Raw genomic sequence first — 27,650 nt, 5'->3', positions numbered from 1 at the left:
CCACTTCGGAAAACCGAACGCGGTACGATTTAGTCGGTTCGACCAACTGCGTGTGTTCTGCGCAAAGCCCCGAGCAGCACCCGGCCGTGCCCGGGGGCCTCGTGCTACGGCACATCGGCACATCGCCGCCGGCGCTGCCGCACCTTCTCCCCTCGGGCCTCCGCCCTTCTCCACCCGAGGGTGGGAGGGCCCCGCGCAGCGAGGCACCGCCTCCCCCTCCCCTCCGCGCCGGGCTGCCGAGGGGTTAATCCGGGTGTGCCGGAGGAGAAGCCGAGCCGCCGCGCGCCGCCCCGAGGCGTGCTCGTCACTCCTGCACGGCGGCGGCTGCACCCGAGCCCTCGGTGCCGGCGCTGGGCGGCCGCTGGCGGGACCTCTGCCCGGCGGGAGCAGCAGCAGCAGGAGGAGGAGAAGGAGGCGGCGGCGCGGCCCCGCGGCGCGATGCCGGGCAGCGACACGGCGCTGGCCGTGGACAGGACGTACTCCGACCCGGAGCGGCACCGGCGTCGCAAGACGCGGGTAACGGGCGTGGGGGCTCGGGGCCGAGCTCGGGAAGTTTTGCGGCGCGGTGCCGGGCTGTAAGGAGCGGCCCCGACCCGCAGCTGCTGCCGGCGGGTCCCCGCTCGCTCTGCGCCGTGGTGGAGCTGGGGGGATACGGGCTTTTAGCGTGCGCTTCTGTGCCGCGCTCCTGATCCCGAACGCTCACTTGTCTGTACAAGAAAATGGAAAGAAACCGGCTGTTGGCGTAACAGAAACCGACACGCGATAGAAACTAGTTGGAGATGGGAGGGAGAGAACTTACTCACCGGGATCAACAGCGCTGGGGATTTCGGGAGCTCCGTCTGCGGGTCCCCGGGCTCGGGCCGGCGCCGCACCGCTCCTGCTCGCTGACCTGTGGGTCCGGGAGTTCGTCCGGCAGCAGAGCGCGGCGGCTGCCCCGCTCCTGAGCCCGCAGGAGGGCTGGGCTCTGCCCCGAGGCGGACTGAAAGGGTTAGGGTTAGGGCTGTGTGCCCTGGGGACGGGGTGATGGTGTACGCTAGGTGTGTGGCCGACGTGCCGCTGCGTGGGATAGTTTTTCTTATGGTCTGCTGGCAAGTTCAGCTTGAAGAATTTTTTTTTGTTGTTGTCTTCATGTAACGTACGCTACCTGTATTGACGACTCCCTTCTGTGGTGAGGGCAGGTGGCTCTCGGGGGTCTGCGTGGATTTGAGTTCTTCCCCCGAGGCTCAGCTCCAACAGGTGTAAGGTGTGCGCTCCTTCTCACTGCGCACTGCAGGACTTCGGGTTGTTCTCTCTTCTGTCCATGATGTTCTCTCCATCCCCTCCCAACCCATGAATCGAGAGTGCTGAAAAGATGTGCTGCTGATTGTTGCTGCGTAATGAAATGCTTTAACACAAGGAAGCCTACGCTGTAGCTTTGCTACCGAAGTCTAGAATGCTCTTCATACTGCAAACTCAGTGTGCGTGCTACTTGTAACCCACTTACAAATTGTATGTATTTCTTTTCCACTTCACAGTCTGAACTAGTTCGTTTTTTTCATTGTTCTTGCTGAATGAATAGCGTGCTATCTATCTTAGTGTGACCATGGAAGAAAACCGCGTACCTTCAAGGCTGATTCGGGGCATGTGTAAGAGCTAAAATGGGAGCCTCTGCTCTGTAGTCCAGATGATCTGCTTAAAAGCATGAAGTATCATGGCTAACATGTGGTACTGTGTATCATACCTGCACATGGAAAAATAATAATAAGAAGAAATCTCACTCTTAAAACAATTTCATGAACACATTAGGGCTTGGTCTAACTTTTAGTTTCATTTCATCAGGCTTAACCTCTCCTTCCTGGAACCATGGGAATTGGGAATGTAACCCTTTAACAAGTTCCTAAAGTCCTATGTAATTGTGTTGTTCCAGGGTCCACACTTGAGGAGTTGTGTAGGCTCCATGGAACTTGTAATATAATTGGCAGAGATGGAAGCAGCATACTTTGTATTCCAGATGATGACAAGAGCTGGCATTAAGTACGTTTGTGCTTATTAGGGACAAATAGGATTTTTTTCCAGCGTAACTTCATCATTCCTCTTGCTGCTTTAACCAGAGGGACAGAAATGGCCAAGCACTGGAGCAGCAACAATTGGTGCTATTATACCGGAAAGAAGCAAGAAAGAAGGATGCTGTTTCTCTCTTAGACACTGAACAAAGAGCGGGAGAGCAGCTGGAGTTGAAGCTGCAGTTCTCAAACATTCATGGGGAAAAGCAACACAGAGAATGAACACAGCAGTGGTGGGAGGGTGCTCTGAGAAGCCAGGCAATCCAGGGAGTGCTTGTGTGAAGCAGTCTTGGAGCTGGCTCTGTCAGCATGGTGGAGATAGTGTGTAGTAAATAGAGTGAGCTGCATTTAATGTAGCTCAGGGGAAAGAGGAGGCAAAGTAGTTGCTGGACCTCTTAGTCTGCTTAAAATAGGATACTGAGCCTGGTTTTTGGGAGGGTAGGTTTTGGAGGATGTAGCCAGCCCTGTGAGTTACTGCCTGTGTCCTCTGTGCCCATTTAAGGATTTTTCACATGAGAAAATCCTTAAGAAAGGATGAGAAAACATGAGAAAGTAAAGCCTGCTCTATGGATGTTGAAGACTGCTCCAAAACTGTTGTATGCTGAAGAAAGGCGTCACCAAGTTCAGTTTGTAGAGGTGCTAGAGCAACTTACCGTGCATATAGCATTCTGAGGGGGGAAAAGATTTTCCAATTCCTGCTGCCGGTCTAAAACTTCAGTGTAAGGCACCGGCTCTGTTCAGTGCCTTCCTGTTTAAGGCCACTTGAAGTATGATTTCCTGGGCTCTGCTAACAGCTCTCCAATGAGCTGTGTTATGTTTTGTGCAAAAATCTCAGTGCCTGAAAGAGAGAAAATGCTTTAATGAGGAACAGTCGTGTCATTCTTAACATATGGGGAATTACTGCTGCCTGAGGAGGCTGAGAACTTTGAGAAAGAGGCTGGGGTTCTGCTCCCCTGCTTGGCCAAGTCGCTGGGGAGCTGCGTGTGGCAGCACCAAGCGGGGCATAAAACCACTTCAGTCTGCTAACATATGCCTTGTTGTGTTGTCTTGTGCTTCAGGACTGCTTGTCAAGACCCTGTTAAATGTCACCTCTGAATGCTCACCACGCTGTCCTGTTTAGACCTCAAAAGCCTGTGTATACTTTTCTTTCTTTCAGCTGCTGATCAGAGCGTTGCTCTTCAATCTTGATCCCTAAAACCTTTCAGAACAGGTGTCCTCCGCAGTGCATCAGGATTATGAATTTATATGTGTGGTCTTGCAGAATTAAAAATCCTCTTCTAGTACAACTGAAACACGAGTTCCTGTACTGCATCCCATTGTAAGCCTGTGCAGCGATGCATCCTGCTTTTAACCAGTACCAGATGCTTTAGACAGAGATGCAGGAAGCCCCGGTTGTGTAATAGCTGGTACTCTGGATCCTGTTCAGAACTCTCCCTCAGTAGTAGTAGTAGTATATTTGAAATGGTAATTATTACTTCTTTATTTAAAAAAAAAAATAAAAAAATTAAAAAGTCTCACCTGGAGTAGATGTGGATGTGTGGGACTTTTTTGTTGTTGTTAACAAATGGAGATCCTTGTTTTTAGTTTTCAGCCTTAGTGAGAATAGCAGTAGAATCAGTGTTTGGGGGATGAACTGATTCTTATATGACTGCACCAAAAAAAGGCTTTCATTAAAAAAACAAAAAAAGCACAGGTTTCCACTTGTTTTCTCACATTCTAGTGATAAAAAGCGTCCTCTGAATGTCTCTTCTTTTTTCCCCATGTCTCTCTTATGATCCCTCCCATTCATCTTGTCTATAAGCGAGGCAGACTTTTTAATAATCTCGCCTCATATGGAAGTCTTTCTAAGCCTCTAATCGCTTTCATCATCTGTCGTAGGATTCCCTTTATTTCTTGTAATCTTTAGTATATTTGGAGGAAATAACATAAAGGGGCTTAGAAAAGATTATAATTTTAAACAACAACAAAAACACAAGTACAAAAAAAAAAAAGTCCACAAAACTGAAACACCACAGTTTCAGGAGAAACAGAGATTGATTTGATGCTCCTGGTGTTGCTTTCAGTATGGGAGTATGCTTGTTCTGGGCTTCTGTAGCTCATAACCAAACCTCCAGGTATCTTGTGCTCAGAGAACTTAGGTGTGCTTTTCCCAGTTTCCTCATTTTTTGACATAAGATGAAGATAATTTGATGAGACAGAATGTTGTTAAGACCTTCAAGCATTAACTTTAAATCCACGACGTATCTAGAAATCTATGAAACCTGTCAGGTAGTAGGCTGCATGATGCAGGAGTGTTGGGGATAAGAGAAGGAAGCCACAGTTGTGGTAGGACCTCCAACAGACTGCTTAACCACGTAGAACTGAAGAAAAGTTGGGTTTGTTCATGTAGAACTAGAATCCACTTTTGATTACTTTGCCACTGCAGAACTATTTGGGACACTAACTTCTTAATATTTTTCCAGTGCCAGAAAGAACTGTTAGGAAGTTTACAAAGCTGCTATCTTTTTTCTTTTGATTTTCTTGGGGGTGGGGATTTGTGTTCTTCCCAAGGTTTAAGACGATTTTTTGGTTTGGAAGTTTTGTACTTTCTTACCTTTTGGTCTCTGCCTGGGAACTTAATGTCTCCTTTCCTTTGCTGTGCTTTTGGCTCATCCTTATTGCAGTGGGTGGTGTTGCTTGCAGGACTGGGGCATTTGCTTGCCGCTCTTTCAATCTTAGGTGTATTAACAACACCACCACAAAGCCATAGCCGCTGGAGGAAAGTCTCAGTTCTTTCGGTTTGCTTGTTTTGAAGGACGTGCGATTGCCCTCCTGTCACGTTGCCAGTGCTGATGCAGGGGGCTGCAAGCAGTTCTAGATCCATAACTTGCTTACTGTCATCATCTCCATCAGTGAGGCTGTAGCTGGCTGCCACCTGGCATGGTGTCCATGCTGAGGCTGAGCCTGTAAGGTTTTGGCTGGATGGGGCTGCTCTCACTGCCCGTTGTCCAGTTCTAGGGCTTTGGCACTACAAAAATGTGTGCAGATTTTATCTTCACCCCTAGAGCTGAGTGTGATTTTGGGAAAGATGTGGGTAGGAGATGAGATTCTATGTAGTGCTGGGATCCAGTGTAACATAATTCTTATTTTTCCTGTTATATATTCATGTGGAATAACTATGCTGAAGAGCATTTGCATTATTGCTAACGAGGATTGCGTGATTTTTACTATCTAAATTGTCAGCTTTTCCTTTAGTCCAAAAGAGGAATGGAGTATTAATATGCAAAGCCAAAAATAAACCTGCTGCTCTAAAACCTTGACATATGGGATCTGGTATGCAGCCGAGGTGGCTTGTGCCTGTGCAGCTAACCTTCTGCAGACTCTCTCAGCAAGTGAGAACTCCTCTGAGGCAGTTTTTACACTGTACTACATGATCTAAGCTTTAGTTTAGGGGTGGGAATGGAAGAGGAGGGAAGACCCTGCTAGCTGAGGTGTAATGAATACCTACAAACTGGGAGCTTCGTATTATGGAGACGTGGCCCACTTTATTATTGTCATGTTTTGGTGTTGCACATGCATGAAATTAAAGAGGGTAAAAATTGGTAGCAGTGGTTTTTCATATATTTTCTTATTTACCCCTGTATTGGACATTACAGTGGGCTTTAATGGACCTCTGATAAAAGAAATTTGGCATCTTATTTGTTACCAGTTTGTATAGTAGGCGCCTCTTCCATGTTTTATCTATTTGTATATAGCTTGGTAACAGTTACCTTCCCTTAAACATTTTTGTTTCAGTAGCTCTGAGTGAAGCAGTAATAGGGAGTTGCAACGAGTTAATATGTGTTATTGAATTAAAATCAAAAAGTGGTGCAAATAGTTCTGAAGTCTTGAGTGTTTCCATTGACAACAGTGGCCTACAGAACCAAGCCGAGATGAACTGGAGCAGCCTTATGGAAAATTGTCTATGTATCGAGCAAATGCCTTGTACAGGATGGTAGATGCTACTTTCAGTTCATCCTGCAGTCTCATCTAGCTTTAATCAGGATGGTTTAGGTGGGTTTTCATCTTGGATTTTGTTTTGTAAATGCATGATCTTGCAGCAGGCTTGGCTAAAATGTCTAGAAACCGCTTTGCTTTCTGGCAGAGATTGTTACAAAAAGAGCAGCAGCCTCTGTGTGCACACGTACATCAATAAAGACACTGAGGACTGCAACAGTTTAACACTTCAAGTGGTTATCTAAATCATATGATTTCACTGAAATTGATAGGACTGTATCTTTCGAAAAGGCTGCTGACACTACAAGGTCACTACTGTTTTCTCAGGCATTACATAAGATTTTATTATTATTACCTTGCTAATGCTGTGCGTAGAGGAAGTATTTCTAGTTGGAGATGAAACATTATGATGCTGGTGCTTTAAAGATTAGGAAGACTGCACTGCTCTGAAATCAGTTTGTATGAGCAGAAGGCGTTGATTTGCAGAAGTGATACAAAGCTTTAGAGCAGAGCTGGTGGCAGAAGAACCCAATATTGCCTATCGTTGTAAAAGCCCTCCGCATTCAGATAAGTAACACAGCTTAGGGGTCTGTAGTTGGGTAGTTTTTAAATCTAAGTGAATTTCTATGTGGGATTTCGGTGCCATGCTACAAGAAATACTGCGACAGGAAAAGAAGCCCTGTAAGGGAAATTGATGTAGCAACTTTCTCTGGTTTTACAGTGTTCACTTTTCCTTTTCTTCTGAGTTATTCCAATACATTTAATATAGAAATTGCAATTAAGCCAGTAGTTGTTATTCAAATGCACAATGATATAAATATGCAGAAAATATGCTATGTTGTACCAGCATGCCTGGACAGGAGAGTGACACCCAAAGATCCAACTGACAGACCTGCTGGAATTGACTATGAACATTTCTCCAGTAAGTGTGCTAAAGATTCATTGCTTTGCCCTCACTTCCTGGGAGACTAAAATCAAATGGGAAGTAGCTGTTGTTTGGGCTCTTGTAGCCATTGACTGTGTTTGGATTACGGCAGGTTTGGTTGAAAGCTGCAGGCAACTGCAAGGGAAGGTGGAAGCTATGAAACAGAGTAGGACCAAACCCAGTGGTAGTCTCGAAGAGACATCTAGTGTTAGAAAAACTAGATGAACAGATCTCATTGAGTGAGAGTTGCCTAGATCAGGTCTGAGATGCCTTATTCCTTAAGGAAGACCAAGGAAGACTTCTGACTGTGTGCTCAATTGCACTCACCGCTTGTCCAGTTTGCAGCATTGCACGTTGCTGCTTTCACCCTGCCAGCTTTTCCCAAGCTGCTTGTGCCATCTTGGACCAAGTCCATAAATGACACCACAACGTGGGGCTCCTTCACCCCTCTGCGGTCATAGCATGCTTACAGCCTTTGAGTCCACGCTGCTGTTTGTGCTGTATGTGGATGCTGAATTACCAGCCTTTTACCTAAGTCTAGAAGATGCATGGATTCCAGTCTGAAAATGACAGTAGAGGAAAGGAGAAATGCTTCTTGATGTTGGCTGTGGGGCACACACAACCAAAGCAGTGGGAGAAAAGGTAATAAAATACCATTTGTTAGCATCACAGTGACTTAATACAATAGAAAGATTAAGAAATATGCATTGCTCCCATGATACATCTTTTTGCTTAGGCCTTTAGTTACAGGAAAGTTTTGTTAAATGTCAGCTTTTGGAACCCTTTCTTTTCTTGCCTACATCAATTCTACTGTTTGCCAATAATGTTCTGACACAATGTGTAATGAGGAGAATTAATCCTGCATCACACACCTTTGGATTCTCTTTGGCTTGGTAAAATAAACTTCACAACACTTCTTGAGTTATGTATCTGGCTTGAGGTTTTTTGTTCTGTTTGCACTTAAATCACTCGGAAGGATCTGCGAAGTGTTCAAACAAGTGTGAAAAATGTGGATCTGGTTAGAATCAGGCTAAGCATTTATTCCAAAGGTTGGATGTAATTTTCTTTTTTCCCTTGATACCATATAGGTGTTTATAAAATAAAATGCTTGGGTACTCGTTACTGCTGCAGTTATTGATGCATGTGCATAATACGAGTGTGTGTGGCTCTTACTATGTTAGGAATCTTTGTTTTACTGGAGTTTTTGGCAGGAATAACACAATTCTGTGTCATAATAGTCTCTGATATTCATTGCCAGATCTGCACAGTATCTCTCCACCCACTCATCAGGTTTCTGATTTCTTTCTTCCCCATTTCTTACTACGTCCATAAAAAGAGACTGTCTTTGTTCATTTCTTCCCTATTTCTTAAGGAAGAAATCTGACTATGTTTTTGTCAGTCTATTTTTTTTTTTTTTTTTGGAGCAAATCACACATTCTCAGTTTTGATGAACAGAGGAAGAACGACAGCCTGCTCCTAAGAAAATCTCTTTAACTCTGAGGAGTGTCTTTTAAAGCCAGGCAGTAAATGGCGGCAGACCGACTCAGTTGCTGCCAGGCCCCTGTTGAGCTAAAATGGGTCCAGAAGGTTCACAGTGTGTTTGCCGTACTCCTGAGATGTTTTCCTCCACAGCTTTTTGTGACCATCTCTGCAGCGGTACCCTTTCTTCAGCCACAAATTCATGCAATGAGTGACCTTGGGCCCCTCTGTGAGATGACATCACCGCCACCAGTGGGGCAGCTGGCCTTGCCCAGGAATCCTCCTTCTGCCATGTGCAAGTGGACTGAGTCTGGCATCTCAGGAGCATGGGAAGGCTGGGGGATGTGAGGGAGCGGAGGCAATTCTTAACAAGATCTGAGGAAGGATTAAGAAAAGGAGAAGAGCGAAGGCGGGAGAAGGTCTCTGACACGCAGCAAGAGTTCCTTTTCTGTTTCCAGCAGGTATTCTAACAAATTCTGGGTCTGTCCTTGTTGACATTTGCACATTTTGTTCCCATAAATTGTATGGATGTAGTACTAAGTAATTTGCCTTCAAGAGTACCCAGGAACATTGCTGTCTTGAAGAGCTGGTTGCTTACTGCTGCTAGTAAAGGATGGGTGTTGTTATCACCTTATTCTGGTGTCTTTCCCGTGTTAAACAGAGAGAAGGCCATGGGATTTAGAGCACAGAGAGATGCTAGTAAGCAGATCTATGTCTGGCATTTATGAAACTAACTTCCTATGGTTTTCTACCTGAGGGGCATGATTGTGCCTACTTAATATAGGAAAAAAAAGACAGACAGATGCATCTTTCTTTGTGCTTGTTTTGTGCCTCTAAGGAAAAACTGGGGTGTGTTTGTGTGTGTGTGTGTTTGTTTTTTTTTTTTCCAAACATACCAAGGAACTGGAAAGTCTTGAACCACAGGCAGATATTCAGGAGGAGGAATAAGAAATAAACTGACAGAACTTGATCTGAAAGTCATCAACTGGCTTCTCTAGTGACATCTTATTCATAAAACTTGGTATCGAGCTTTTGTTTGTGATCTGTTGGTGCCAGAAGCCATGATATCTTTATTCTTTCAGATTTAGGAAACTGGGTTTTGAGGAGTGTCTGCAATAGTTTGTAGATTGTTCTTTCACAAAATGTTTTGCACGCAAAGTGGCAACATGGGTCAAACCTCAGGTGGGATTTCTCATTTACTAACGAATGCGTGCATTTTGCTGAAACATGTATGTAAATTGCTCTTTACTTCTGAAGAAGTACTCTTGCAATGAAGATACACCCATCTGCGGTGTTTAGAAACAAATAGCCAAGCCCTTGTTTCAGTTATTGTTTGCACTTGAGAGAATTGGTCAGTCTGTGTGCTTTGTGCCATTTCGTGGTGTGGCAGTTAATGTCAGAGTGGGTTGAAGTGGTTTGTGAGGAGATAACTTATGTTTTGAAATGAAGTCTAGAGCAGTGGGGACGATATTAGCCTAAGGCTCTGCAGACACGGGTTCAGCGTACTGGGGCAGCTCCCAGCCCTTGGGTGATGATGGGAGTTGCTTCACCTCCCCAGAGACCATGCCATTTCTCCAAGCGTGCACAGAGTACAACTGCAGTGAAGGATGCATGTTTCAGAGCCACTAGTCATCTGGATGGGCACTTAATTTATTATTTTATATTATATTTATTTTTAAAGCTTAAAAATAAACTCAACTGAACGTCAAAACCAAAACAAACCCCCAAAACTGACCTTTTTTGATGCTACAAAAATACGCAGTACATGCAGCTTCCTGCTCTCTGTATCAGGCAGGCTTACTACCTGCCATAGACTCTTCTTCCTCCCAAATTGTATAAGCCTTGTGTAACTGCTCTAAATCATCCATCTGCTCCCAGGCTGGTTGTGTGGGGTGCTTCTGTAGCTGAGCGAGGCCCAGTTCCTGATGGTGATGGGTCTGATCTCTACTGATTGGGGAGGAAGTTGAACTAAATCACCCAGAGGTGGGCACCTGAATCTGGTTTAGATTGTATCCACTCATAACGGCTGTGTGGCTGTAGATATTTGTGGCACTGCAGAAAAGATGCAAGTTTTATACTTTTTCATGTGTTGTAGAACAAGATGTCTGTACTGAATATCTAGGCGTATATGCCAAATCACCTTGACTCTCGAGTGGGAAAATTCTAAAGGTACTTTTTGTTAGTCCAACAAACAGAACATTTTTCTGGCTCTCCCTCTTCATTTCACTTACGCATAATTCTGCTGTTTTAGGAAAACTTTCCTCTTGATCTCTATGTTTTGCCAGCTCTGCCATTATGCATAGAAACTATTGGTCTCTGGGTACTCATCTGGCATTACAGGGCATTTGGCAGTACAGGACATTACCTCTCCTTTTCTCTTCCTCTTTCTGTTTTGGCTCTGTAAAATTTGTCTCTATGACAGGTTCTGAATTTCTTGGGAAATTCTTCAGGAGGAAGAATCCAAGGAAACCTTGGGAAATTTCTTCAGGAGTTTTTAAAAAGTGGCTTTGGAAAATCAGAGTGAACATTGCTTCTGTGTGAGCATATACAGGACTACTCTGGGTTTGAAATATGATGACAAAGTACACTGGTTGTTCCTTATCCATCTGTCTGACAGACCTGAGTCTCCTGTAACCTTGTGGGCAAGTTCTGCCAATTAAAATGAATCCTCCCAAAGGAGCATACCTCTAATCCAGTTTCCAAGGAATAGGCTGTAAAAATGTATAGCAGGTGAGCACGTGCAAGTCTTTTCATCTTAGCAAGAAGAGCTGCGGGGCACATCTTCCATGTCGCTGTTACGTGTTGTTCATATGGGACTGCTCTCTGCCTAGCCCTTGGAGAGTGTTAGAGCTCTCGTGTTTGCTCCGTTAGGTAGGTCTGGCCAAAAGAGGAGCCAGTGCGGCACACAAGGCTGATGTTGGAGGTGGAAAGACTGTCTTGGAGCTCTGCTGTCATATTGAAGAACATAGAGGATTTATAATTAATTGATTCCACTAAGGTCTGAAATAGAGACTGCCTGAAAAAGGGTGTAACTTCACTTGTACAAGTCCTCACCTTCAGAAGATGTGTCCTGATTCCTCTGAAACATTTAGTTTTCATGATGAGTACAAGAAAATCAAAGCTCTAATCCTTGGAGTAAGAATGCATCAGTTCTCCTTGTGAGCGCTTCTTCAGCGCGAACTCTCAGTGAATTCCCCAAACTACAGTCTTCTTTTCAGAATATGCCCTGCAAACTTCAGGACGTAATTGGTTTTGCTGTTCATGAATAGACCTTTTCAATTTGAAGACAAGAGAGTGAAGGAGGGACAGAGCAGCTTTCTGCACTTCATCTACAGTGCTGCAGCTCAAATCAGTGTTTGTGAGTTAAGGAAATCTGGGTCTGATGCTCACTGCCTTTCAAGTGTAGCTGTGCAGGTAATATTGGCGGCTGCTTTCTGCCCGCTGGCTTGTGGCTGTGACAGGCAGTTTGCTGGGAGCTGCAGCACTATTCATGTGGACACACACACCTTAGCTTGCCATTGTACCTCAACTTTTCTTTCTCTAACAGTGTGAAGACAAAGGTTGTTTGAGCTTATACTGTTTCTACGAAAACTGGTTGAAATAACTTGTACTGGTGTTGTCAGTATGGAAATAGAATTCTTAAATGAGAACTTGGGTTTTTTTAATATATTTGTGAGTGATTTTAGGAAAATAAAGGGCTACGATTGATTTGAAGGCTGCCCAGTAAGACAGTTTTAAAAAGTCACACAGAGTTAAATTTATTTTATTACCATCCCTTGCAAACTGCAATAACTCTTAATGTCTATTTTTAAGAAGAAATGTTGGTCTCTGTTTACCTCATTGTGGTCTCTGATTACATCCAGTGTAGCTTGCTAATTTTAGGGGTGTGAACTCCTCATGGTTTAGTGAGACAAAGTTTTAATAGCTGCGTCCAAATACCTGGATAAAATTGATCGCTGTATGTCTCCATGTAGGGCCACACATGTTGCTTGTGGTGTTGCTGTTTGATTTATTAAAGTAGCGGTGGTGGAATAGGAATGGAAAGAAATCCTCATTCCAGTATGATTTAGAACAGTATTATGTATTAAACAGAATCCTCCTATCAGTGCTTTAATGCTGGAGTTAGAATTAGTACAAAAGCACTGCATTTGAATTGAGTGTTTAAAATTTCTATCTAAGTCGTGGTGAGCTTGCCGTATATTTTGTTAGCAAACGCACAAAGCAATATCTTTATTTTTTGTAGCAATTACTCTCCTAAATTTGAGGGAGTTTTAATTTTAGAAGAGCAGCAGTGCCCGGCACCACCCAGTGCTGCAATTAACCTACTGGGAAGAGTCTGCTCCAACTGCTCCAAGACTTCTGCGAGCAAGTTGCATCATTCTCTGAAATGTCTTTTCCTCCGGGGGCAGACGGGTCTATCTGCTGTCATTATCTTTGCAATAGCAGTAAGGTTTAGAGACAGTCATGCTAACAAAGGTACAAAGTGTACTCAGCTCAGCGGCTCATTTCCAAATGCAGAAAATTTTCCTCAGTAATGTCAGCACACAAGCTTGCTTTTTGAATGTTGGATGCTCAGAAGTAATCCTTAGGCTTACACTGTGCTCAGCTTTCTTCTGCCTGAGTAAGCTTTGTATTGTTTACTCAGCCCTTCTGCCATTTGAGAAAGGGAGAACGATGAAAGACGATGTTCCTGCATTATTTGAAATTATATGTTACATCGTGCAACATTTCTGCACAATTTTTTCAGGAGTGAACAAATGGACAATGTGAAAATATTGCGACATTCTGGTAGCTGAACGTCCCAGAAGATGCATTTCTACTTCTAACCTCCTTATTTTGAATTATGTCAAGTTGCCCCCCTGTTCCCACAAAAGTAAGGGACTGTCTCTTTACTGGATGAAGCTCTTTTCCGCCAAGGTGTGCTGGTTATGCCATGTGGCACTCAAGATAACTTTCTCTAAATTGGACTCACAGCTCTGTATTATTAGTATACTAGATACTACTCTTGCAGGTGCCACAAATGAAGATTCTGAATTGCTAGACAGGAATTAAAAATGACCAGTTTGCACCAATTACTTATTTTCAGCAGTCTGTGTTTTGTGAGAAGAAAAGAGGACAAGAACATAACCTTTCTGCCTTAAAATCTGCCAAGGTGAATTTTATTTTATATTATACACACCTGTGTACATGCATATCTATGTATAAATGTACATTTTATGTATTTAACGTTGTTAACTTGCTTTTCCTTTTAGAAAAATTTGCACCAGCAGAATTGAAGGATGAATACTGCACTTACGTTAGAAAATCTGATTGATCTTTGCTTCTGGTGTTTTGTTTGTGAAAACATATTAGTAAAATTTGACCTTGTAATGTACATGGAATATGGTTTTTCCTTTTGCCTACTATTGTGTATGTTACCACGACTTCAGCCAGGAATTCAGAAGCTGAGTTGCTTATGGCAGTTGTAACGTTGACAGTATTTGCTGTGCTATTGGATCTCTGGAGATTTCGTAGTAGCAAAGAAAACCTAGAAACCCTCTAAACAGCCCCCAAAGACTCTCACATTACAGCTCTAAATCCTGTCCAGAGCTTTTATGAATTTGATGCATCTTTTTTTCAGATTTTTTCTGGTTCGTTTTTCCCCAGTCTGAGTCATGCAGATTTCCTAATACCTCCTATGCTAATCTTTCTCTTCGTCTGTACCCATCCCATCTCATCTTGAAGTAATGCATTCTTATCTCTTTGGTCTCATTAGGTTTTGCCCCTCTTGGGTACATGTAAATTCTTTATTGAGATTCATGTACTTGTTTTCACAGCATTTTGCTTAAAATCACTTGGAACTATAAGCAGTGAGTTCCACCATGTAAATAATAAGAGAACAGGTAAATCCTCCAGTGGAAATTAACTGGGAATGAAATTAGCCCATTTAGGTATGTCAACTTGGTCCTGTAAGTTCAGTGTAAAACTGGAGGCAGAATGGCTAATCAGAGTGAATGCGTAGAGCTGAGAGGTACGCATAATCCAGGTGAAAATAAAACATGAAGAGCTTCAGCTACTGTAAGAAGTCGGCAGGACTGACCTCCTCCAGAAGAACAGTGAATGTAGGACCTCTTTGTAACCGAAAAAGGTTATACCAAGGCCTTTATTTAGAGTATTCCTGAGTGACATGGGAGGCTTCAAGGCACTCGTGTATCCCTGAGCAAATTTTCAAGGAGAGAGTAATTAAAGGCTTAGCTGAAGACTTGGAGGTGAATGAAAGACAAAATAAATTTAACTTTTGGGTTAACCAGTGGTGGATCTTGCCAGTTTATGTGGCCTGATATCTTAGCAAAGGTAAATACCGTGTCTGCTGAGTTCCCTTTGCTTAGAATGTGAGTGCAGCCCTGAGCTGAACAATTGCTGTGGTACCACATGATGAACAAGTGCGTGAAGTCGGGAACTTCATGAAGGAGAGGGGAATAGAAGAGATGAAGTTAGAGGTGGTTAAGTCTTGCAAAGCTTCTGGTATAACTCCACTTTAAGCAAAGAGGGAGTTTGTTAATATATGTCACCTTGCACATGTGCACCAGTAACAAGGAGGAGCATTTGAAATGGAGTTGGGCATAGAAGAGAAAGACGTAACTGTGAGTAAAGCAAGGCTAGAAATTGAGATGAAAAAACATTAACCCATGGGAATAATGATGTTCTGAAATTACTTTCCTAGCTTAAGTAGCAAGAAAAATACATGACTTCTTTTGAAAGAAAGCCTGATAAGTTTATGAGTGTAATTTTTCAATGTTAGGAGCCAGGAAATTCCTTTAAGTCCATTGTTTCTTTGCTGGAAATATTTTTTTTCTTATTTCCTGAGGCTTTTGCATTATTCAGATCCATTGAAGCTGAGCATATTCTGCCTTTAAAGGTAATGAGTGCAGACATCATGTGAAAATAATTTTTGTTTCTTCACCAGGAGCTTGGCTATTCTTCTTGGAAGTTAAACTTAGAGACACGTTTCCCATTTTCCACTTGCTGGTGTGCTGGCTGGGCAGTAGACAGATAACGTTAAGATTATCCAAAGAACTTGCTCTTTTGCTTATCTGCTAGGCCAGGCTCTGCTCGGTGAGGCGCTGGCACAGGTTGCCCAGAGAGGTGGTGAAGGCATCATCCTTGGAGAGGGACATCCAAGGTCAAGTTGGAGGGGCTCTGAGGCACCTTGATCAGCTGTAGGTGTCCCTGCTCATTGCGGGGGGATTGGACTGGATGGCCTTCAGAAGTCCCTTCCAATTCAAATGATTCTATGAAAGTTTATGGTAGGAGCATTAACAAAGTTGGAGCTATTATCAGTGACAAGGATACAGAGGGAAGCAGAATGCGCTCTATAGAAATTTAGGGACATAAGAGAATCTGAAGTTATTGAGGTGTATGGATGGGATCTGAGGAGCTGATCTGGGAAGATATTACAGGTGTTGTTGCTGAAGGAAATGAGTCTAAGGTCCATATGATACCATATTCCATTGTTTTTTGCTGAACTAAAGTACTAATGAACTAATGTGGAAAGTCCCTGCCACTCCTCTATCAGTTTGAATGTTTCAGGGGAGTACAGCAGTATTCCAAGCTGCTGTTCACACTGAACAAAGTGTGAGTGCAGCCCTGCTCAAATCTCTGAGAGGTAATGGATAGGTTTGTATCATTGGAAATTTGAAAAATTCTTTGTGGTAGAGAACTGTTGTGTCTCCTATCTCACATACTTTTCCTAACACTGAATACTTATGTTTGCATGCTGAAAAGAAATTACTATGTTGAACTGCATAGTTAGCCATCCAGTCTGTTTCGTGATAGGTAAGCCTTAATTTTGTTTATGTGTTAAACTCAAATACGTTCACTGCAGCACTCTTTATCTGCTGGTCTCGATACCTTCCATGTGCACTGGATGGGCAGTATGCTTCTGGAGTTTGTAGTCTTGGTAACTTAAGGCACCCACAAATTACTGCTGAAAAAATACTATAACACAGATGGTTCTTATCCTTAGAGCTCACCAGTTCAAGAATTAAGTCAGTGTAACATAAGATTTATGTTCCAAAGCATCCAATATATTATTGTTTAAAAAAAGTTTGGCAAGATCTGGGCATACATGGTTTATAGCAGTGATTTAGAGGTACTTAGTGGAAAATGCATGCAACTTGTTCATCTGTCAGTAGCAAGAGAACTGTGTTTCTCCTGTCTTTAAAGTAGTTACTGATATTTGCTTTTGAACTGTAGACAGCTTGCTTTAATGTACAGGCTGTGCTCAGGTATGGGATTTCCTCTTTAGCCTCTTCAGTAACTTTAACGGTAGATGCCTGTCTGCTGGTTCTGAGTACAGCCTGATGTTGTTACCTTTTGGTTGATCATCAGTTTGCATGTAATTAGCCTTGAAGAAGAGTTCTTTGTGGAAATGTTTTTAATCATCTGTGGCCTTATTTGCATTGTGTTGCTAGCAGCTCCCTTCAGGAGGAGTATGGAGTTAATTGGGTCAAGTTGTCTGTCTGATGGTAAGTGCAGTAAGTGCTGGTGCTTATTCAACCAACGGTCAGGTGCAGCACGTCACCTGTCTGTGCTGGTGCCATAGAGTGCTCCTGTGATAGGCAGCTGGCTTGAATGAGGCTGTTATATCAGTTGAGTCATGAAGAACTCAGAGTGTTAACGGTGAAAGCTGTGTTGATGTTCTGCTCTGAATGCTGGGGTGAACGTGTTCTAATGTCTTTGGTATGTCTTCCTGAAGCGTAGAAAGAAAAGTAGGCTTGCCAGAGAGATCTCTGCAGAAGCACTGCGAAGTCTGTTTTGACTGGGAGACAGCATTGTAGCCAACTCCTGTGCTCTTAGCAATTGATAGGTGGCCAGAGAAAGGTGCTGTGCTGAAGAGAGGTGGACCATATCAGAATGAGATGGTGTGCCTCTGGGAAGCGACGTGTGCCAGGTAGAGAAGCAGATATTGACATCAGAGCACTTTGTTCTGGTGTGGTGCTTGGTGTTCCTCAGCCAAAGAGCTTGCTGCCACAAATGAAGTGCAGTTATTTTTATATCCACATTTTGATGTGTCCGTTTCTCATAGCTCCACTGCTTGCTTCACTGAGAACACATGCCATAGGAAGTGGGTTCTGTATTTGTTGATGCATAAAGAATGAGTCACCAAAATGTTAGAAGGCAGTAAGTTCACTTTTGTTTTCTTTTTAACCTTTCCTATGGTTATATTTGTTGTTGGAAACTAAAACTAAAGTTTTTGTTCTAATCATTTGTTGATCTCATTTATTATCCTACGTTTTGTGAGTTATATATGATTCACAGAAGACTGCTGTAAACTAAATTTGGGCATATGCTTTACATGAAGGGTGATATACAGAACATTCTTAGCAATCTACATTCTGAATTCTCTCTCCAAGACATGACAGCATGTTCGCTGCTGTCTAGTGTGTTGTTTCGTTATGTTGGTTTTGTCCATTCACTAAGTACGCTTAATTATTCTTGACTCTTTCACTGTCTTCAGGTGCATGTTTTAGTGATGTTCTGAATAAGTTTTTGAGAATTTGTTTTCATCGATGCTTGAGAACACAAAAAGCAAAGTCAAATATTTGAAATTCCTTTCTGTAGTGCTTAGCTGCCATACAATATGGAAGAACAGTCCTTATTTATGTATCTCTGGTGGCTGCTTCTGAACTTCTGGATCTAGGTGCCTTGGCAGAGTTCTAGGGGGTTTTCACTATGTATCACGCCATGTGCATGACATGAATGTTTTTATCTTATGAGCACTGAAGCAAGAAGACCATTAAATTAATAAAAATATTAAAAGATGTTGCTTTTTTAATAGATCGTTGTGCAGAATCCTAGCAAGTGTTTAAGTGCTCAGTGACTTGTCTACATGTACTGCACTTTAATTAAAAATAAATTCTCACTTTTAATAAGAGTTGCTTTTTGCTGCGTACAAGGTTGGGCATTGCAGGTTACTTTTCAACTGAGATTCAATTTTTCCTTGCCAAACTTTAGGCCTCTGTGTTAATACCCATAATCTGATAGTTAACACTTAAGATGATACTGAAACTTTGTTTTTTGAATCTATTACTGTTTCTAATATCTAATATATAGAGCAGAATTGTCCAAGAAAGTGTTCCAAAGGATGTAAGCTATTTTCTGCTGGTACTTGCTGTTCCATGACTAGCTGAAGAAAATCATTCATGAATATATTTATTGAAAAAAAATTTACTGTGTTTTAAAATATCATGGGCTGCACAGTCATAACAGTTAAAGTTTTTGCAGCCAGCAGCCTGGGGTTTTTAAGTCAGGAAATACATGCAGAGGAATCTCAGCAGTGACAAACCCTTGCTGCTTGATTTGAAACTGGAGTGCAATCAGCACTCCTCAGCGGTGAATTATTTAGGGGTATAAGTCAATTTAAGCCTAGCATTTTAGAAGTAGCTGGATGGCATTATTTGTGTAGTGCGTTTACTGGAGAGGTGAAAAACAGTGTATGGAAATCAAGTTCCAAGGCTTCATTTTATTCCTGTCAGTATATCAGGTAGTGATGGGTGTAGTTTTTGGTAAGCTCCAAACTGGTTGGAGCTTGTGGTGAACATTACAGCCTGAGAACATAAAGCAGCATAGTACAGTGCCCTGAAAGCAGCAACAGCATATTTCTTCCAAACACATCTGTCATGTGAGCAGTTTTCCTCTTACCAAGCATGTTCTCACTGCTGAGCCACTGCCCTACTCGCTTCTGCAGTCTCCCCATAGACCTCAGGTTGCAGTGTCCCTTTGGAGAGGAATGCCACCATGGTCAGTTTGGTGCCTGGGGTATCTTCCTCAAAACTGAAATGTCCGAAGCTGCAGAGCACCTAGAACCCAACGGTTATTTCCTAGCTCAGTCATCTTAACTGATGAGGAAGCTACTGCTTTTTCCCCCACTCCCCCAATGCTTGTCGCTAAGGACATTTATGACTAAACAAATGATTCATCTTTGATGGAGTATTTCTTCCCCATTGATTTCTACAGTGATGTCATGGTAATTTTGCATCTGAACCGATTTCCCTGGCAACAGGGTGTGATATCAATACCTCAGCTAGTAGATTATTAGGAAGACATTACAGAGAAATCCCTGAAAAAGGAGAGAATACGCTCTTCAGAAGAAGTCTTTTAAGCATGTGAAATAACAGGAAAAAGAATTTGGGAAATGGTTGGCTAAGTGCATCATTTGAAACGGCAACATTTGCCTGAAGCATGTAGCCTTCAGACTGCCTACGTGAAGACTTGTAGACTGTTTAGAGTTACAGCTCTATTTCGGTCATCTAAAACTACTCTTGAACTGTTGCATACAGACCTTGTTATTTGAGTGGCACCGAGAGACAAAAAGATGCTAGTTCTTTTTATTATGCAGATAGCAAATGACTTAATTGCTGCAAGTTTAGGAAAAATAGCTAGAAGAGATGGACAGGATATTTTCTTGTGCAACTGAAATAGTCTCTGCCTCCCGCGGTGTCTGCAGGACAGTGCAACGGTAGGTTTTAAAGCAGGTGTTTTTGCTTGACAGGCAAGTGGCAGCCTGGAGAGCTGTGTGAGTAGATGATGGTGTTTCATACCTCAGCGCTTAAGCTTTCAGTTTTGGCAAAGTTTTGTGCGAGTTCTCTTTTTGTTCGTTTGTTCTTAAAATCTATGATCCTTCTCATTCTTTCTTGCACTTCTGATAACTGAAGGTGCAGACACAAGAGAGGAAAGTTTCTTCCAGGAACTTCCAGGCAGGCTGATGGGAAAGGCTGAGTGAGCATCAGAGCTCGTTACATGCCTTATGAAGCTCATCATTCCACATGCATATTGTCATAGTTCTGCAGCTGCATGGTATTGCTGCTGTTAACTTACTATTATGCTGCTAGAATAAAAGCTGCTGTGGCTTTTCTTGTAAAGTTATGCAAGTGTAAGTGTATCCGTATGTTTGATAAGGCGTTTTCAGAGACCAGGAATGACCCACTAGAAAAATCCTGCTTGGACAGAGGGAGATTTTCTTCAAAGAGACAAAAATGTGGGTTGGTACTGGTATGATCTACAGGAAGTTGCACCGCTTATGACAAGTTGCATGTTTCTGTTATTAATGTTATAAAGTTTGGTCCTAGCTACAACACCTCTTCACACAGAGATGAGTAAAACCTAAATCAAGTCAGGAAATTCTGGGGAGTTGTTTGATCCTGTAATTATGGGGAAGGTACCCGACAGTGACACAGTAAGTAGACAGAGAAGTGGGAGGGAAGTAGTAACAGAGCAGGAACTGCAAACTGAACAGTTCACAAAAATTATAGAGAGAAGAAGGCCTGAAAGAAAGTAAAGGGAGAAACTTGAGCTCAGGTGAGGGATAAGCTCATGAACTTGCACTTAACCAGTAGGCTGTGATTTGAAGTCCTTGTGCGTGGCATCCTCCTGAATGCCGGGAAGCACTGAAACACCCTGCAGTGTCTTTCCTGAGCTTAACGGTGAAACGCTCCAGGCTTTGCTGCTTTACCTGGAGCAGCAACTGATTCAGCTTCCCCTGCCAAAGTGGGTGCCATCATCACTCGTGGATGCCATCCAAGCCATGGATGAGACAAAGCACAGCCTTACGAGTCTAGAGGTTCTGATTTGCAGGTAGCAGCGTTATGATGTGCAAGATGTCAGCTGCCTGTGGTATCAGATTGAGGATGAAATTTCATCTGAGGTGGCTTCAGGAGCTATGTGCCATCTAAATCTAAGCACAGATCAAGTGTCTGGTTGTCAAAGCCATGCTTTGTTTACTTTTGGCCTAACAGCAATCCTTGAATGTTTCAACAGTGAAAGCAGTTGTGACACTTGATCTTCTGTGGGCAGGAGATCACAGTGTATTCATGCTGAGCAGGTTCTGGAGACAACACTAACAAAAAGAGAAATAAATAGATCATGTTTTAATACTTGGAACCTGTGGCTGGTTTAAAGGTGATTCGTTTTTGTTCTTTTCAGTTCAGGCTCATATTTCACATCCTAGTGTCCATGTGCTTTGAAGGGGGGGCGGGGAAGACAAATTCCTCTGGAACAGATCATTGATTACATCTGGCACAATTATCTCAATGCAAGCTTTAGATGGAATTTGTCACTGCAACTCCTCTTGCATCTAGTGGGGTTCTTCCCAGATTTGCCTTTTTGCTTGTCAAAAGTACTGCTCAAACCGTTCCAGCAGCTTATATTCCAGAGGCAGATATCTAGAACTACCACGTGTAACTTTTACATTCTGCTGTTATAACGAGAACTTCTAAGAAGGTGATCATAAGACATAATACTCCAACTCTGGTAATTCTTCTGCTCTGAAATCGTTTTGACTGGGCTGGATTTATTCCCTCTTAGGAATGCCTTCAGGCTGCCAAGTCTGTCAGTGGTGACATGTACCCTCACATACAGCAGACTCTTACGGAACCAGCCTGTGATAGCATCCACTGAAGCCATTCGATTTTCTTTTAATTGCTCTGTGAGATTTTGTCTGACAGCAACAAACTAGTCCTAGGTGGGTCTCAGCATTGCAGCTTGTAATAAAAGCTCAAAGACTGGGTTAAAATTTACACAGTCTGTGAGGTTTTTGCCATGTGTAATGAAATCATGTACCTCTTGGAATAATGACCTTTCCAGGATGTATTTCCAGGAAGATTCCTTAATGATAGAACTGTAAGAAAACTTATAGGCAGTTCTGACGCAAGAGTTTCAAGCCCTGTACTTTAGGTAATCAAATATCACAATATTGTATTGTAAACATGGTGAGACCTTTTCTTCTTCTCTATTACCTCATGTGACCCAGAAGCCACCTAGAAGATTTGAGCAGTGGTAAAATGCTATAAATTTTGTATTATTCCACGTCATAAGTCTATTATTTATGCTCTGCTGACCCACAACCCCAGCTCTGCATGCTAAACACCATTTTATGCACAGCACAGTGCATAGACATTTTAAAACCTGTATTGTGAAGTCAACACCAGAAACTATACATCACCATCTTTGCAGTGAGAGGGAGGGAAACAGCTTTTCAATAAACAGGTAAACAAATAAGAACTAGCTGTTTTACTGATCTATTTTACTTGGCTTTAAATGTACTTGAGAATCGTTACATGGATGCTCTGCATGGTGGTGGCCCCAGCATCTATGACCTAGCTAATCTAAAACTGTTTGGACATAGAGCTTTTTTTCAATGTGGGTAAATCTTTGGCTTTCAGCTAGCAGAAAGGCTCAACGAGCCTTTCTGATCATTTTGCTTTCAGGCTATATGGCTGCTGTCTAAATATTTCTGAATTACACAAAGGAGCGTAACACCTGGTGTATTTATTTCTGTATTGATATTTATTTTTATGACACTCTTGTTAAAACAGTAAATGAACAAGGAAGATCATCAAAAGCAAGAAAAAAGCCTACAGACTAAATGGGACAAATAATTAACTGCTTCAGCTTATTCCATGAAGCAAAAATATTGTGGTGTTTCCTTGTTAGTACCAGCATCACCACACATCTGCACATCTGTGTGCAGGCAGACTTCTAATTTGTGCCTTTTTTTTTCCCTTTTGAGGCGGTGGGGAGGTTTCCTTGTGTTGGTGGTTTTCTTTTTTGTGTTGTATGAAGGGCTTTGCCCTGTGCAAGGCATTACAGCTCCCAAAGAGTTTCATGACTGTTTGCAAATTTACAAGCTTCCGCCCTAGCTGAGATAGAGTACAAACCATGGTGCTCTTTGAATAGCAAGTGCAGGTTTTTCTGGGAAGGTCTCTGAGATGGAACATGACCTCGATCCACAGGGCTCCTGAGTTTCCGGACTTGTTTCATGGCAGCACTTGCAAAACCTGGACATACGCTGTGGAATTTTCAGTGACGTAATTGGTAAAAATGTTCCTTACAGATGATTGAATTGAAGTCGAGGGATGGCAGGCTTCATGGGTGAGCGAAGAGCAGTTGCTGAAGGGGAGTGGGATTTGCTTGAGGAACTCTTGGCACCATTGACTTGTGAAAGAGCTATGGTGCAATTTGTATGCTTCTCAAACTTGCCAAGTAATTGACTGTAGCAAGTGAGGGTATTTGTAGCCTGCTTCTTTAGGAGGTCTGGCTGGAGAATGTTGTTTTTTTGTTTTTTTTTTTTTCCAATGTGTAGCACAGTGTAGAGTATTAACTCACCGGGTGGAAGTTGTAATTAGTTTGGGACTGTCTGGCTCGTCTCACAGGAGGCATGTGTTTGAGGGTGTAATGGTGGAAACAGAGCTTCGTCTGCCTGTTGAGAGCGCTAAATATCTGATTTATAGACTGTGCTTTATGCTGGTTAAATTACTCCAAGGACATGACCAAATGAGAGATGGGGGGGGAAGAAAAAACCACTTAGGCAATTTCCTAATGCCTTGATCTTTTAAACTGAGCACTGTGCTTTGGGGTTTTTGTGCTTTTCCACTTCGAGCAGTGTGAGGTCTCCTGTTTGGAGCGCCCAGCTCCTTACAGATGTTCAGATGCAGGCTGCCCCAGGGCTCCCCACACAGGTACGGTGCTGCCAGGAGCTGTGCTCGGCCTTCAAGGACAGCAGGGCTCTTGTCTGCTTCCTTTCCCACTGTGCTGTGCTTTGTTCCTTTTTTTCTGTGCTGTTGCTATGACTGAATATGGTAATATGTTTATAAATCTTTTACACCAAAACCAACCGTGTGATAAAGCATATCCTTTTAGTCCGACTGAATGGCAACTTGAAAGAGGAAAAAATGAATCTGTTCAGAAAGTTCAAAGGAGAGGGATGCAGGCAGGCTAGGAATGGAATATTGATTGTGGCTTCATTTCTAATCAAATCATATCAGTGAATAGGCGGCTAACATCTCCATAGCCCTAAAAATAGAAAAATCTAAGTTTAATACTAGGAGCCAGCATTTTGGAAACCAGTGTTTATGTCTATAGAGTGTTTCTCAGAATTCTATGTTTAGCTTGAATGGATGCTGAACACATGCAGTTTTCTGTTGATAATTTGTGTAGAACGCTCTGAATTGAGATTACAAGCTGCTTTAAAAAGACCATCAGACTTAATGCAGTATTCTGTGGCTTAATAAAATTATATTGGGAAGGCAGGTAGGGAGTCGTATGACTGAACTTCTGTATCCTGCTTCAAATGTTTCTGTTGTGCTGTAATTGTCAAAGAACAAGGGCAACACAATTCCCTGAGCTGGCTAGCCTCTCGCTTCCTGCTGGAACATTACAATTAGGTGAGTGCAACTGTTGTGCTATGTTACGTCAAACTGTGACAGTGGCTTGAATGAGGCTCTCCTCATTCTCTGTGGTTTGGTCAGGGAGATGGTGACTTTCTATTGAACGTTATTATGTGCAAATGAACTATTAAGAAAACCCTGAGCATCTTCTGTTGTTTTCATCCACGTCGCAGAGCAGGTGCTCAGGGCGCTCTGTGACTCAGTTCCTGGAAAGTGTAAGTCACGGATGGTGAGCATTTGTGCCACAAGTTGGCCAAGCGGAAAAGCAGTAGCTTCTACTCTTGTTGCAGAAGTGCGTGCTAACCTGCTCTAGCTAACCAAGGTTATGGCAGTTTGAGAATCTGAAATGTCTTTTTGCTCCATCAAGTTCTTGTTAGATGAAATATGAATAACTCCTATCACCATTTCCACTCAAACAATGTAGTATTAGCTTTGTTTCTTGGTAGCAAATGAATCTTACCTCCAATGTTGGGAGAGATTGTTGGGGTAAAACAGAGGTCTATGCTAGTCCTGAACTTGAAAATTGTGTCTTTATTGTATGCATTTATACAGCCTGATTTAACCACTGCATTTGATAATAGACACTACTGAGGATGTGGCAAAATATCCTCTTTTAAGGTTGCTTGGTTAACTAAGCAATCTGGCCAGTTGTGTCAAGTATCCATTCAAACATTTAGGTTGCCTTAAGTCATACGCATTGGATTTTGTAGTATCCAGAATAAACACTTGGTACTTATGTGATGTAACATAAATAACTCCTCGCATTAAAAAAAAAAAAAAACCAACAACAAAAAACAGACTATTCAATGCTGGTCTTCATTTCCTGTATCTCCTCCCATAAAGGTCTTAAGAAACATTAATGTGTTCTTTGGCAGTTTTTGTAACTTTTGGCAAACATTGTGCCAGGTAAAATGGATCCCAGAAAAAAACAGTATAATGAAACTCATTTCAGATAAAAAGATGGAACTGCAAATACTAGAGCAAAAGCTAGATAAGAGGAAAGATAACTGAAAAGAAAAATACACAAACTCAGCATGAATAAGCATGTTGCTGTCAATGTAGACATGATTTTTTCCGTAGCCACCTGTACTTACCTCTGCATAAAGCTGGCTTTGCTGCTGTATTCTAACAACAAGTACTGGGGTTTTCTCTTCCAGAAAACCTATTTGATCAGCCAGTGATCCTTGTTAATACAAATGGTCCTTGCTAATATGAAGCCAGTGAGAAGCCCCCACTGCATCCTTTTCTTTTGTGAATCACAGAGCTGCAGTTGGGTTGCTGCTGTTGTCTTTTTGGCCCTGTTGCCTGCCATGATAGCTCTTGAATAGGTACATGCTGTATTGAGCACAATTTCGCTTAAATGTATTAGTGCAGCAAGGAAATTCCATAAAATTAATCTGTAATATTTTATCATCCTTCACAATTACAATGTCTGTGATAAGTGGTTTTTAATTTCACTGTATTAACTGACTTTTAGATTAGCAGCACAGTTTGAGCAGATTAGGACTGATGAATTTGGGCACAGTTTTCCTTCTGCCTCTCTTATCACGCTCTCTGCAGTTACCTGTGCTGTGCGATGGTACAGTTTGAGCCTTCCCAGCAGGCTGTTAGACAAAGTCACTACTGTTTCATGCCTCCCATTCTAATCTCACCAACCTATGTTTGGTTTTGTGTGGTTTTTTTTTTTTTACTTAGTTTCTGAGCACTGTATTTGTGCCTAAATGTTGTAACTAATATGCATTCTCTGTGTGCTTGCACTGCATGGAGGGGTGTTCATCAGACGTGCCTTGCGGGTGGGGGTGAAGGCACTGAGCTTTGTAACGAGCCTTCAGAATTGGAAGGAGTTGGTTCCGCCTTTGGCATTTGAGTTCTGGCCAAACAGAGGTGGATGTATTTTCTGTTTGCAAACTGTAATCTCTATCTGCGTGAGTTTGCCAGCGTTACCCAAACAATGCCCAGCTCTTACCACTCGAGTTTGTTTGGAATGGCATCAGGGGTTTTGTACAGCGCTCCCCAGGTTTGTGACTCAACTCCCCGTTGTTTAGAGAATAGTTTCTTCCTTTGTCCCTGAAACTTCAAAACCTGTGATTAACACTTTTGTTACAGTGGTGACATAAGTATAATTAAGCTCAGTTTATCTTCTGAAATTGTCTGAATTGCTATCTCAAATTAATTCAGGTTAATAAATCCAGCTAATTGGGGATGTGTCCTCTAAGGATAGGCATATTTCTGAGATTAGATAAACACTTCACTGCAGGGTTTTATTCCTCTCTAATTGAGTGAATCTCTTTGATTTCCTTTTCAGTTGGCTGAGCTTTTTGCATTTCAGTTTTTTAATTAATTGACGTTATCTTACTGGCTTGTGAAAATTCTCTACAATACAGTTTCTCTGTATTGAGATATCCTCTGTAATCTGTTAGTATTTGAAAAGTATGGTGTGAAAATTATGATTTAATATATGGTTCCTTCAGGACACTTAACCAAAGAGTTCATTTAAAATTTTTTGTCGGCTTCCACAAGGTTTTTCTTCCCTCACAACAAACAAACAGGCAATTAGTGCAGCAAATATACCAATTGACACTTAGCTAATTGTGGCCTGTATATGAATCGGAATGTTCCTGTGGTTGTATTGACCCTTTGTCACCCTCTATAAAGTGAGCAGGATGATTTCCATCCCAGTCCCCTAAAATAGTCATTTGTTGGCTGAAAAACGTCATCATCTCTGACACTTTAGAGCTCTTTGTCAGTTCAAGTAAAATTTCCTGAATATGTGTCACTGGGAGAAGAGATGTATAAGGTGCTGCCTACTTGCATCTAGGAATCATAGAATCATGGAGGCCCTTTCCAACCTTGAAGATCACCTAGTCCAACCGTCCAAATCAAAGCAGTGTGTTTTATATTGTCCCATCTATACAAATAAAAAAAATAATTAAAAAAAAAGAAAAGATATTCTGGCTTAAAAAAAAAAAAGTTAAGCAAGAAAATGCTTTAAAGTTCTGTTGTTGTGATCTTCAGGAGACATGA

The 27,650-nt window shown here is 42.2% G+C and overlaps 1 protein-coding gene across 4 annotated transcripts in view; it reads left to right on the top strand.

The window, feature by feature from the left end:
* The window catches only part of TMCC3 (transmembrane and coiled-coil domain family 3), a 68,335-nt gene that overhangs the window by 22,985 nt on the left and 17,700 nt on the right, over positions 1–27,650 (top strand). Inside the window, exon 1 of one of the 4 annotated variants that reach the window (XM_021387396.1) lies at positions 261–516. The exons of 1 other annotated variant lie outside the window; for it this stretch is intronic. In XM_021387396.1, coding sequence (XP_021243071.1) covers positions 439–516 — 78 coding nt within the window. In that variant the 5' untranslated portion in view covers positions 261–438. Of the gene's footprint in view, positions 1–260; positions 517–16,898; positions 17,143–17,170; positions 17,354–27,650 lie in introns of those variants that run through there. 2 more of the 4 variants (XM_021387313.1, XM_021387626.1) reach the window with 2 other exon arrangements.

The sequence above is a fragment of the Numida meleagris genome, chromosome 1, assembly GCF_002078875.1.
Source record: "Numida meleagris isolate 19003 breed g44 Domestic line chromosome 1, NumMel1.0, whole genome shotgun sequence".
NCBI classification, from domain to species: domain Eukaryota; kingdom Metazoa; phylum Chordata; class Aves; order Galliformes; family Numididae; genus Numida; species Numida meleagris.
The sequence above is the reverse complement of the archived record's forward strand: the minus strand, read 5'-3'. Positions and strand labels throughout refer to the sequence as shown.